At 32.8% G+C, this 14,588-nt stretch overlaps 1 protein-coding gene across 4 annotated transcripts in view; it reads right to left on the minus strand.

The window, feature by feature from the left end:
* Positions 1–14,588, minus strand: part of Phtf2 (putative homeodomain transcription factor 2) — a 125,744-nt gene that overhangs the window by 94,783 nt on the left and 16,373 nt on the right. For all 4 annotated transcript variants that reach the window (XM_046464155.2, XM_046464156.2, XM_046464153.2 and 1 more), the window contains exon 2: positions 3,987–4,066. In XM_046464155.2, the coding sequence (XP_046320111.1) occupies positions 3,987–4,031 (45 nt within the window). In that variant the 5' untranslated portion in view covers positions 4,032–4,066. The remainder of the gene's footprint in view (positions 1–3,986; positions 4,067–14,588) is intronic.

Below are 14,588 nucleotides of genomic sequence, written 5' to 3' on the forward strand. Positions count from 1 at the left end.
CCCCTCAGCAACTTAGCAAGGTTCTAAGTAACTTATCGAGGTCCTGTCTCAAAATAAGAAACAAAAGTAGGAGAGTAGCTTATGATTAAGCACCCCTGGACTTAATTCCAGTACCCATCCCCCAAAAAAGAAAAAAAAATGATAAACTAGAAATACAAAAGCAGAGTATTTTGTTATAAAAAACACTCAACAGCCTATAATTAACCAAAAACAATCCTAATTTCTCCTGTTACCATTCCTATCACATGACTACTCCTCCAAGATAATAAATGAAAATTACTTTGTAACAATAGGAACTTCCAAGTTATTCATGATTATGTTGGCTATAATAGTATACAATTATGTTTAAAATTAGTTAAGAGCCTTCAAAAATCTCAAACCATGCATAGAATAATTTATTAAAAATACCTTATACTTAAATTGAACTTTTATATATTATATACATTTTATTTTTATGATTATTTTTCTTTATACACATGTGTGTGTGCACACATGATACAGGGTCTTGCTAAATTCTTTAGGGCCTCACTAAATTGCTGAGAATGGCCTCAAACTTGTGATCCTCCTATCTCAGCCTTCTGAGCCATTGGGATTAACATATGTGTGCCACCACGACTAGCTAATACATATGTACAATTTAAAATAATTTATTCTTATTTTCTCCAGAAATTTCATATCTAATATCACAGTTCATTGTTCAAAAGAGTCTACAAGTAAAGGCTTTGGGGACTAACGAGTAATCAGTACTCAAAAGAAAAATATGAAAATGTCACCATTCTCTAGTAGAGAAAGGTAACTCCAAAGTGAGTCAAACAAATATTCAAGAAAATGAAGGTGAATGTTTCTTCATTTTTATTTATAATGATACTATCCAATATAGGATAGGTACTACTGAATGGTGATAGTCACAAAATTAAAAAACCCTAAAACTTTTTTTTTAATTACTAAAATTTTTTAAATATTGTAATCCAGGACATCTTAACCTAAGTTCCAAATCACAGGTGACAATCTGTGGTGTGAACACCACATACATTTTTCTCAAAATGAGGTCCTCAGCTTTCATCACAAAAGGACCCATGATTGAAAAGAGGTTAAGGCCATTATCTAGTAAATGGACAGAAATAGAAATTGAAGTTCATATAAATGCAATTATTTGCCTAAGGTTAAAAAGTCAGCAAATATCATTTTCCGGACTTAAGCCTTCTTTTCACTGACACATAAATACGTTTTAAAAGAATTTTTAATAAGCTTGAGAGAAAAGCAAATCTATATAACCTAAGAACAATAAGAGGAACTCTCAAGCTAATGGCAAAAGAAAACACCAAGATAGAAAACCTTAGGCAAAACGTGAGAACAATCCATCCAGTAGAACACAGGAGGAAAAACAGTTCTAGGAGGACTGTTCACAAGAAACGGAAAAAAGAACTCAGAGAATACCTGAATGTGACTGACTACAACAAAAGAAGTTTGACAGTTTTATCAGAGATTTGAAGAATTCAAAAAACCAAGCCAAAAAAAAAAAAAAAAAAGGTAGCAGACTGAATTTATTATCACAATACACTACAGGATACAGTTCTCAATGATGCACACACAAACATAATAATGTAAACAGTGAACACTGATTTAACCAAACTTTTTAGTCATTGAGAGGATGGAGGAGATGGCGGCTTTTGGGGAAGTTTATTTTAAAAAGCTAAATCCTTATCATAAGATCAGAAAGAAATCAACAACTAACACCTACTATGAAATGACCAAGAAAAGAAAAGGTAGGGATGTTTAAAATTATAACTACAATAAAAAACCATCAATGTTATTCAACAGGACACTATTGCATTTTGCACAATTCTTTGTTACATGTGGCTGTCATAGAACAGAAGTTAGCAACTTAGGAAATATAACTCTTTTGTCTGTTTCTGTAAATTAAGTTTTATGAGAATACAGCCATGTGATTCATTTTACACATTGTCTATGGCCGATTTTGTACTAAAAAGTAGAGTTGATTATTTGTAAACAGAGTGTTTACAAACTTCAAAACCTAAAACAGTTACTAGGTAGGCCTTCACAGAAAAAAGGTTACAGACCTTAATTCCAGGAACTGCATGACATTTAGTATCTGACTGCTAGCCACAAATGCTAATATTACCCCCAAAGTAACTATGAAAACCAAAATTCCATGCCCCATATTTGCAATCCCTCTCTTCTCAATCCCCTACTAGAAATGAGAAGTGACAGGATTTTGGTTTGAGAAATACTGAGCTATCAGGAATTTCAAATGATTGCCATGGGGAACAGAAATCAGAGACCGGCAAGGGTAGGGAAAGGTACTATAGTATTGGGGCTTGTTATTTATTTTTTTCCAATAAGCCTTGAAACAATAATCTTTCAAAGCATTCATGTGCAATTCTTCAAGTAAACCAAATTTAAAAGCAAAAGAAAAAAAATAGAACAGATGAAATCTAGCTACTAGTTCTGGTAACTACCTACATATGTGAGGATACGAGGCCAGGGTTTTGGCTCAGTGGTAGAGTTCTTGACTAGCATGTGTGAGGCACTGGGTTAGATTCTCAGCACCGCATATAAATAAATAAAATAAAGGTCCACTGATAACTAAAAAATATTTTTTTAAAAATGTGAGGATATTTGCTGGTATATTTTGTGATATTTGTTATGACTGCTCTAGAAAATATGCTGCTAGGTAAATGACTCTCGAGTAAGAGAGGCATTACGGTGCTAACGTATGTGAGTATAATATTTCAAACCCTCCAAACCCAAGAAATGTCAGCCAGGTAAGTATGTTCTATAAATGGCATTCAATTAAGTTTTAAATATTTAACATAAAAATGCAGATAGACAAAATGTTTTTAAAAACATTACTTCTGTAGGTAGAAATTAGGAAAGAGAAAAACTCAAAGATAAATGTAAAATTTTTAATTTTTTTATTTTATTTATCTCTTTAGCAAACTGACTGACTGGAAATTTAAAAGCTGACACGACATTAATACAGAACCACAAGGGCTGGATTAATCATACGTCAGAATCAATACTTTCAATTTACTGCTTACTTAAGTGAAAGCACTGATAACATATCCAAAGACAGACTATATTCTTAGGTTTGTCTAATCTTTAAAATATTTTCATTACCACTTACTTTCAATTCAACTAAATTTAAAAATTGTCTAATTTCCCTCACAGGGAAAAAGCTTTAAATGTATAATTATATTTTGCTAACAAAAATCTGAAATAATGCATCAAAAAGATTTTAAGATGTGAAAACAAACATAATTCAAAAAACAACATACATTTTAAGGAATATAAACACTCTAAGAGTAAAGAATCTACTGTTTCTACTACTGTATTTTCAAAAGAGCTCCATTTTTCTTTGGGACTTTATAAACAAAACATTACATTGATAAACTTATTTTCAAATATATAGAATGACACAGCATATTAAGTAATTATGAAAACTAATTCTGAAACATCAAAATAAACATTTCAATGCTTCAGTTTGGAAAATACAACCCTCAATAGCTTTTTTTTACTGAAAAAAATCAGCTGTTGAACTATAATTTACAGTGAACACATACTGAAAACTAAACTCTTGACATAAAATAGTAATAAAATTATAATAGTTGTGCTATCCTAGCTTTCACCTGAAAAAATATAAAAACGAGATATTTTAATATAATTCTAATTATATGCATAATCCTGGAGATTTGGTTTATATTGAATTCATAGTAATTAGTTCTAGCTACTTTGATAATGTGGAGTAAAATGTGGAGAAAAATATTTTTAGGCATCATCTAATTTATTTAGAAGTAAAATAAGCACAAGGACAACCAAAATAATCTTCCCTTCCATTCAAAATCCTAACATCTATTTGGTCATTATTTTAGGTAATATCTGACATGAAATCTATATCATAAAATAAACATAAATTTTTGGAATGAAAACAATTAAAAGGTTAAAAGATTTGACTATCAACTTACCTTCTTTTGATACCAGACTATAGCATCTGTGACTTTGGACGCCATTTATTCCACTGAAATTACACATTCGTCATTTTAAGCTGTACCAAGAGAGAAAAATATGCAAATGATTTTACTTCCACATTCCAAAAGAAGCCTGAACAACTTGCATACGCAGGACTCTGGTTACTTGCAGAGCAAGGGGTGTATGACTATACTTAGATTACACCCTTCCTCATTACTATTTTAGCAACAGCTTCTCTTAAGTAAACAAAAATCAGTTGTCATAATAAAAGGTTCTTTTGCATGAATACACAATCTTCAATGTCCTTTAATAATAGGTTGAATTGGTTTTTAAGAAAAATAAACCTTTGAAATAAATTTCAGAATTTCCCAGGTTTTACTGGAAATTCTTCATTCACAAATTCACCTATAATAGAAATCAATTCATTCACTCAGTAATAGATAAGTTTTACTATAGTTTCTGTCAAGGAACTAGAAATTATTGTTGTTGAAGGATGGATTTATAAAGATGCTAATATTTATAATCATATTTTATTTTCTTTGATAATCAGTAATCACAAAATTGAACTAAAATTAAATTTTAAACCAAAAAAGTTTAAAATTTATGTTAAATACTATGCCAATATAGAGTTATTTATAAAGGAATAACAAACATTAAAGTTTTCCCAGATAACATGGTTTGCTATATTTAGAAATTTACCACAGAACATCTCAAAAGTATCTTTCTTGTATTTTTCTAAAACAGTATTATGTAGTAAATGCAATAATACCTTAACCATTGAGGAAATTTCAAACTGATTCCAGTTAACTCTAGAATACTACTCTAGTCATAAGATGACACTGGCATGTACAGCACCTCTTTTTATGATGTTAAGGATAAGCTAAAAACAGGTTCAAAAGAAGCAGATACTGGCCTAGCACTTATTGCAAAAGCTAGATCATCCAAAACCACACAAGCTCTCAGGGAAATCATGGGAGTGAGGGACCCTGTTGAGCCCGTACAGATCTGCTACTATAGAAATGCTACTGTATAGTTTGCCACAGTATACCAAAATATCACAGATTTTATATACCATTCTTGGGACCATGTATGCTTCTTTAACATATTAGGATTCAAACATAATGAAAAGTATTATCAAATTCAGATGTCAGGCCAGGTTCTGTGCTACTTGCCAGTAATCCAGCTACTCCAGAGGAGGAGGTAGGTGGGTCTCATATTCAAGGCCAGCCTCAACAACTTTGGCAAGACCCTGTCTCAAAATAAAAAGGGCTGAGTCTAGCTCAGTTGTAGAGCCCCCTCAATCCTCAGTACTTCCTACACACAGAAAAAAAGTTCAAATGTCAGATGATCAACACCTAAAATTTAAAGCAGAATTTACTTAATTCTTATATTTTTCTTACAAGTGTTATAGACCACATTATTTTATTACCTTTCCTAAGATATTGATTCTATCTTTAACAGATCAAATCTAAGCAAACTTAGAAAATAAAAAAAATCCAAGCCAAGCAAACCGTTTTGAAATTCCTGCCAAATACCCTGATATAATGGAAAGAAAAGGATCACAGAATCAAAAGACCAAGATTCAAGTATCAGGTCCATTATTCATTATCTAATACTGAAGAAGTCATTGAATCTCTCTGAACCTCAGTTTCTTTCACTTTCAAAATAGAAATACATGTTCTTTACGTCTTATAAAGTTTTGTGAGCAATAAACAATATACATAAAATGCCTACCACAATCCAGAACATACAGATTACCCAATTGTAAGTATTTTTATAATTAGCTTTTGTATTTAAAAAATTCCCCAATCCATATAAATACTGGGAAGTATTTATATTTCTTTTTTAAAACATGGAAAATAACTGAGAGCAGGAATACACTGAATAATAAGTTTTTGTTGACACTGAAAATAAAAATAGCTCCCTCATTATCATAAGATCACAATGTCAATTCTCAATGACATACACATGAATTATTTAGATTTCAAAGTTCACCTCGTCTGAAGTTTCTTGGTTAGGTGTAGCTACCTTCATTTCTCTCACCAGGATTTTTTAAGGAAGCTTTCCTTTACCGACTTAAAATCTCCCATTTTGGTTTTTCTCTTCTAGAAGGTTTTGGAGATAACTCATTTAACCAATTTGATTCTGTTAAAGGATGGTTCATTACAATATTATTCATATCCTCATTACATTTGTCAAGACAATGGTGACCTCCTCCCCTGTGAGGATGGCCTTAGGCCTGAGCCTAAGCAACTCCATTTTAAAACTCCAGTTTGAAACCAGCAGTCTCACCAGGCACACCTAACAGAGCCTCCAGGCACAAACTAGGAAAAGGCAGGTATGAGAGAAAAGTGAAAAGATCCCGGTGGGGACCACCAGACCAGATGTTTTAACCCCACGGTAGATGATGTCACTGAGAGCTCAGGTGGCAGCTGATAAAGACTGAAGGGGGGGGGGGTCAAAAGCCCCCAAATTTAGTATAAATAATAAAGCAAATGGGCAGTCAGCCAGATGACAATGATGCCTTCACGCTGAGAGCCTAATGAGGACCTGGACTGACATCCCAATACTTTTCATCAGTGCTGATCCTCTGCATTTTCCTCAATGCTCTCAAACTCTACAGCAACATCTTGACCCTGGTGAAAGCCCCAACTCCTCCCTATGACCCTCTCCTCAACCAGCCTTCCACTCTACACCAGAAGAAGCCTGCCTTGGTTCTGGACCGGATCACTTGGGTCTGAGTGAGTGTGCATCTGCTGGACTTAAAGCCTAAGGCTTGAGACTTTTGATCTGACATTTGAACTTAGCACACAGAGAGAATGTCTGTCATTAGCCTGTCATGATTAAATGTGTTTGTAGTGCTTAGAATTAATCTAGAATTGTTTGCTATGAATTAATTAATCTAGAATTGTCTACTGTGAATTGATTATGTCTATTGCAGTGCCTAGCATTAGGATTGTCGTTTTCTTGATTAAGAACCTATAGAGTGAAATTGTATTGAGTGATTTGAGTGAATAAAACATTGATTAGGGCAGAAGCTCATGAACATTTTTTCTCTCTCCCCTCAACTGCAGATGTTGCACCTTTTGCCCATTGTGACATCCCCCCAAACTATAATAAATGGTACAAAAATACGAGAATATTTATTTACTTCCTTTCACTTTAGCCAATCTTTATTGAAAACAAATTTCCAGATTATCTACCAGGATAAAAATCCCCTCTCCTAATTCCCCAAGAATATAGAATACATTTCATATAAAAAATGTAAAAGGGTTTTTAATCACCCAATCTATTAAGTTTATGAGATATTATATATAGGGAATATTTAAAAGTTTCCATATGAACAATAGTATTAAAACAAACAGAAAAGGAAAATCTTCAATAAAAATGAAAAAAAAAATTGCCTGCCTCAAAACAAGACAATTTTAAAGCCAATTTTTTAAAAATACATTTTGGTTTACACCAACTTATACTCAGAAATAAATTTCAAAGATCTAACAATATTTAGATATATAAAGTGTCCTGTATATTTTTAATTATATTTATGTGGATCTACAGAAACAAAAATTCAATTTTCCAATTTAAAAACCCCTTTCTTCAGTAATGAGGTGCTCTGCAAACTCATTTAATAGTTTTTCCATTGTGTCAACAACCTTTCAGTGACACCAAGTGGCTCATACCTATTTTTAAAACAGGTTTTACAGCATGCTAAGATAGGTTTCTGAATCAGACATCTGACAAAACACACGCAGACACCTAAATTTCACAAGTAAACATTAAACAAAAATAAAAATAAATAATTTTACATTAGTATAAATAAGATTGATATACCAACAAATGCTTTTGTGGATATAAAGACTATTACTAAAGCCTTTCCAATTTCTTTGATTCAATAACAGCACAGGAATATATAGTTTTATAGTCTCTATTGTCAGGATATGTTATGTTATACAATTTTTTTCATGTTAAATTGTGACATTAAAGTTAATATACAGAGGGAAATGCAGCACAAAAAAGTTGTACTGGGGGCTGGGATATAGTTAAGTTAGTAGAGTCCTTGCCTTTCATGCACAAGGCCCTGGGTTCAATCCCCAGAACCATAAAAAAAAAAAAAAAAAAAAGAAAAAAAGAAAGAAAGAAAAAAGTTGTACTGGGTAGCTTGATACAGAATGTAAATTTTTTTTTTTTTTTTTTAGAACTCATCTGATCTAAGAATGTGTGTTACAATATGGAAATAATCCAATTCTAAAACCAAAGGGCTAACTGTACGTATGATACTTAAATCTTGCTATAGGGAGTTACTTTGTGCAATTCTCTCCTTTATACTAATTTAATCATCATACCTATCAAAATATCTGGATTTACTCCTTAGTATATAAATTTCCACAAAGAATGCACTTATGATGCCAAAGACCATATTGGAGGAAAAAAATGATTATTAAAAAATAATATATGAAGTCTACCTTTCTAGATTCTATCAAATATAATAATGTCCAAGAGTGTTCTCTGTACAGATGTAGTAAAAAAAAATTGTCAGGTTTTTAATTATCCCTGATGTTATCAAAACTTACTCTATCATATACTATATAATTTTACAATGTACCTCCCTCATTCTGAAACAAATTTATTTGTTCCATGATGACTATCACTATCCTTACAAAACACTTTATTCCCACTCACTCCCATTATTCTCATTTTTCTTTTCTCTACTCATCCCACTTTACTTCTTCCAATATAAAGCTTCCTTAACAAGTACACAATGGAATAAAAACTGCTGCAGCCTGATGTCTCTCTTTTGGTATTTATCTAAACTAAAAAAAATTTTCATTTAACTAAAAATGCAACACAACAACAACAAAAACCCAGCCACACAGGTCACTTGATCATATGGTAAACACTTTTTTTTTTTTTTTTTTTTTTTGCAGTGCTGAGGCTCAAACCAGGGTCCTTAGACATGCTAAGTAATATGTAAATACCCTTGAAGAAAACAAGGGGCATCATTCTTCCTCTGTGTCTCACTATGTAGTACTCTATAATATGCAATAGAGAAAGTAGAGGAGAGGAAAAAGCAATAACTAAGAATAAGGAGAAATGAGTTCTAGATCCAAGTTCTGATACTAAGAACTGTATGCTCCTGAATAAGTTAGTAAGTTCACTGGGCCTCAGTTTCTCACCAGTACATCTAGGCCAAGTTTTTCACAACTCAATTAAGATTAAACAAGCAACAACTCCAATAATGTACAAGAGTTCCTCTCTATACTTTTACTGACACACTCAAGAATATTAATATTAGATAAATTCATGTTACATATAAGGAATTTAAAATAATAGAAACTTAGACCAAATGGAACAAATCTTATTTTTTAAAGGTAATTTATGTAAATCTCCTCAGGCCCTGGGATATCAGTATTACCCTTTTCTAACAACTGTTTCATTCCCTACTGCTTACAAAATAAAATCCATAACCCCTTTAGAATTGTTACTTCAATCTTACAGTCTGATCCTAACCTACTTACCCAACATTGCCACATACCATCTTCTCATTTAGTTTCAATCATGCCACACTTTCTACATTTTTCTACCTCTGTGCTAAAATTATCATTTCTTCTTTGCAAAACAAGGTGGGTTTTGATAAGGCTTCATAAATTCCACTTTCTCCACAAGTTTCTCCCAAACTCTTCCAATCAAGATTTTTCAATCTTACTCTGTATTCAAATTACACTTAAAACATTCTGGTTTGCATAGACTTTGGTGTACTTACCTATACGTGCCTCCATTTCCATTTATAAGTTGAGAGCACCCCAGTGTTTCTAATCTCCAAATTATCTATAGGATTTTTTTGTTTATATTAAACACAAATATTTACAAACCAAATAAAAGGTTGCTGACCAAAGCACCATCAAAGATGAGTTAAAACTTAAGGACTCAAATTGAAAACTCTACCTGTTCAACTCCTATGACCACCCCAAACATGCACATAAACGTACAAACGTACTCTTTCTTAACATTAAAAGGTGCAAAGATACTGTGAAAAAGAGTAAATATGGTTGGTGTATTTATTGACATATCAATCAATATATAACAATTTGTAGACCTAAAAGTTTCAATAAAAATGACTCAGGCTAGAATTGTGGCTCAGTGGTAGAATGCTCGCCTAGAATGTGTGAGGCACTTGGTTTGATCCTCAGCACCACATAAAAATAAATAAATAAAATAAAGGTATTGTCCATCTACAACTTAAGGAAAAAAAAAAAAAAAAACAGAAAATGACATAGAGTCAAACCTGCCAAGTCTAGTCTAACTCCATTCCCAAATGCTAAAGTTAAATATAACTCAGTTGCCTCCTCCACTGCTAAAACAAGCAATTTTTAGACTTTGAAAACTGGGAATGAAACTGCTCTGCCCTTAAAAGGATAGTAAATGCTGAGGTTCAAGTCAAATTTTTCATAATGATAATGAAGCTTGAGAAGAAGGTGAAATTTATCCTGATACAGGGAACATAGACAGTATGGGTTAGAATGAAATCCACTAGTTTCTGCTCCATGCCCCCACCCGGGGAAGAGGGATATATAAGTTTTTTTTCTCTTTGTTGTTTTTAGATATATATCACAGTAGGGTGTATAAATCTTACTATCTTCTGAACTGCTATGTTGTAATCATGTTAGCCATAAATTACCACAATTTCATGGAAAGTTTTTAATTCTTCATCTGGAAGGATAAAGAATTAACTAAATAGCATATTTATTAAGAAAACAAAGGCTGAAGTTGTGGCTCAGGGATAGAGCGCTCGCCTAGCACGTGCGAGGCCCTGGGTTCGATCCTTAGCACCACATAAAAATAAATAAAGATATTGAGTCCAACTACAACTAAAAAATAAATATTAAAAAAAAGAAAACAAATAAGTATATTTCATGGAAATGTGCTGAAGACAAACATTACATTTTATGTTAAAAGTTATTTCAATCTTGGAATAGAAAAATTAAATGCAAAATAAGAACTAATAAGCAGAACTATCCATTTACCATTTCCTTTTGGTAAAAACTTTCCAAATCTTGTCTTTTAGCTTCTTTGATATATAGTACATTACTACTACTTATGGTAAGTAATATTTTTCAAGAAAGGCTCAGGAGTGCTACATTCCCTGAGCTCTTACATGTTACAAACATCAACTTGTTTTGTGTTTTTTTCCCCTTTTTTTCTGTCTTTCTTTTCTTTGTGTGTGGGTAAGAGAGATGCTGGGGATCGAACCCAGGGCCTCATATATGTGAGGCAAACTTTCTACCACTGAGCCATACTCCAGCTTTCTTCCTGTGTATCTGATTAGCAACTTGGTTGGCGTGGCAGACTGCTAATTAATTCACACTATTCCACCTTCCTCTTTTTCAGTCAAAAATGTTGGCACATCAGCTATTTGAGAGGTTAGGGCAAGAGAATTGCAAGTTCAAGGCCAATCTGAGCAATTTGGAGATAATCTGTCTCAAAATTAAAAAGGGTCAGGATATAACTCAGTGGTAGTGACCCTGGGTTCAATAACAGCATCCACCCACACATACACACATAGCACATTATTGCCCCAAATATAAATCTTTTCTAACATTTCTAACAGGTAGGTATAGTCACAACTTTGTTGACTTTGTTCTGGTTCCAAAACAAGGACAAGTGTTAAACAGAACTTTCAGTTGGAGAAAGCTCTTTTGTTCTCTTGCCTCATTCTGTTTCCTGCTTTCAGCTAGAACTGATAAACCAATTCAGTGAAGATGTAGGATATAAGATTGATATAAAAAAAGGAGTAATTCTGATACACCAAACGAACTAGCAGAAAAAGAAATCAAGAAAGGAGTCCCATTTACAATAGCTACTAAAAAAAAATAATAGTAACTAGGAATAAATTTAACTACAGAAGCAAAAGAACACTACAATTAAAACTATAAGGTCGGGCATGGGGGTGCACACCTGTAATGCCAGCAGCTTAGGAGGCTGAGGAAGGAGGACTGCAATTTCAAAGCCAGTCTCAGCAACTTAGCAAGACACTTAGCAACTCAGCAAGACCCTTTCTTTAAATAAAATACAGGGGATTTGGGATATGGCTCAGTGGTTAAGCACTCCTGGGTTCAATCCTCAATACCCCACCCCCCAAAAAAACTATAAAACACTGATGAAAGAAATTGAAAAAGGAAAGAAAGAGAAAGAAAGAACCAAACAAACAGACAGACAGACAGATGACCCATGGACTACTAGAATTAATACGGTTAAAATGTCCACACTGCTCAAAGTGATCTTAGATTCAATGAAACTCCTATCAAAACGGAAATGACATAATTCACAGAATAGAAAAAAAAACACTCCTAAAATTTGTTTGAAACCACAAAAGAACCCAAAGCAATACTGACCACCTGGGTCGGGAGGGAACTATAGGCATCATAATACTTGATTTCAAAACATACTACAAAGCTATAGTAATCAAAATAGCATGGTGCTAGCATAAAAATTGACACTAAAGCAAAAATCGATAAATGGGGCTCCATCAAACAAACAAAAAAAATCTTCTTTAGAGTAAATAATAAAAAATGAAGACACAACCTACAGAATGGGAGAAAATATTTGTGAATTATACATCTAACAAGGAATATCAAGAATATATAGGGAATTCAAACAGTTTTAAAAAAAAAACGCATCAAATTTTAAAATGGACAAATGATCTGAACAGACATTTCTCAAAAGAAGATAATACAAATGACCAACAAGTCATGTGAAAAAAACCCAATGGCACTTCTACCACTCAACCCCTGCTTTTTTTTGAAACAGGTCACTAAATTGCAGAGACTGGCCTCAAGATTGCAATGCTTCTGCCTCAGTTTCCTGGGCTGCTAGGATTCCAGGTGTATGCCACAACTTCTTTTAATAAAGACATGACTAGTTGGTCATATAGCCAAAGACTATATTCACTTTATTTTTGGTAGCCATGATGCCAGTTAAATAAATAACCCTTTCTGAAAATTAAGATATGTTACATATATCCCCCACATATATACTTAAACATACACATTTAGCTGGCCACAACGGCATACACCTATAATCCCAGAAGCTCTGAAGGCTGAGGCAGGAGGATCTCATCAACTTAGCAAGGCCCTAAGCAACTTAGCAAGATCCCGTCTCAAAATAAAATATAAAAAGGGCTGGGAATGTGATTCAGTGAATGAGTGCCCCTGGGTTGAATCCCCAGTACCAAAACACACACACACACACACACTCTTAACTATGTTCACTGAGAGGGCCTAGAAGCAATGACTCTTCACTAGCAATAAACACACCTAGCAACCAGATCTCTAGAACTATTCCATAGTAAAAGGAATCCACACTCCTTAAAGAAATGTCTGATTACAGGGCTAGAGAAGAGACAGTACAGGTTTTAGGTCAGAAAGTAAGAAAATGCTCAAAGAATTATAGGAACATTGGCAAAAGTTTAAAATATTAATCTATCACTGCATACTGATATGAATAAATAAATATATACATACTAAAGGGAAGGTTTTCTTCATTACAAGAAGCCATCTAATAAATAGAAAATATTAAGAGAACTGAAAAAAAAAAAAAACATCATTTAGCAACCATCTCGAGATAACCAATTCACACAATACACAACCATCAATGGATATTAAAACTAATGGGTAAATTTGAGAGTAACAGGATATTTACATAAACTCAAAAGTACCTCTCCACTAAGTACTTAGTAAAAAGTTTTACTTTACAAAGAGTAAAATAGTGAAGTTATCACAAGGAAATATCTACCAAGTTTCTCTATCATTACCAGTAAAAGGAGAAATTACAGCATTTGCTTCCTAATATAAGGCAGTATAAAGTAACATATCTGAGGTGTTTCTGCCAAAAGTACACAACCTGTATCTAATCATGAGGGAGGAAAAAAAAATCAAACTCATATTGAAGGATGTTACACAAAAAAACTGGCCTCAGCACTTAAAAAAATGTCAATATCGTGAAATATAAATATAGGTTCAAGAACTGTTACAAAAGGAAAATAGAGAGACATAACTAAATGCAGTATGTGATCCTGGATTTTCTTTTGCTATGATGGATGGTGAAATGTGAATATCTATAGATTCGAAATAGTATTATATTAGTGTTAATTTCCTGATTTTCATGTTTCTACTGCATTTATGTAGGAGTATGATCTTAGATATAAAACTCATTGTTAAGAATAATTATATAAACAAATTCAGAATGCTCAATAAGCATGGTACATGAACCATTACTATTTTAGCATGAAGACTAACAAAACAATTGAGAATAATTACATTAATATGCTAAAAATGGACAATACAGAAAAATGCAAAATGGGATCTATGAAATTCAAAGTGTAGTATATATGTGCATACATACATATTAAGGGAAAGATTTTATTACAAGAAAACAAAAATTTAGAGTACAAGTGTAGAATTTTCTTATAGTATAATTTCTCTTGTTCTTCTATTTGTTCTTAATTTTATGATCATATTAACTTGCTATCATTTCAAAATAGCTTGTATCAATACATACTACTAGAGCAAATCATGTAAATACAAAGGAGACTGCAAAAGAAG

This window comes from Marmota monax, unplaced genomic scaffold (assembly GCF_021218885.2).
Source record: "Marmota monax isolate L192 unplaced genomic scaffold, Marmota_monax_Labrador192_F-V1.1 WCK01_AAM20220418_F8-fsc00065, whole genome shotgun sequence".
NCBI classification, from domain to species: Eukaryota; Metazoa; Chordata; class Mammalia; order Rodentia; family Sciuridae; genus Marmota; species Marmota monax.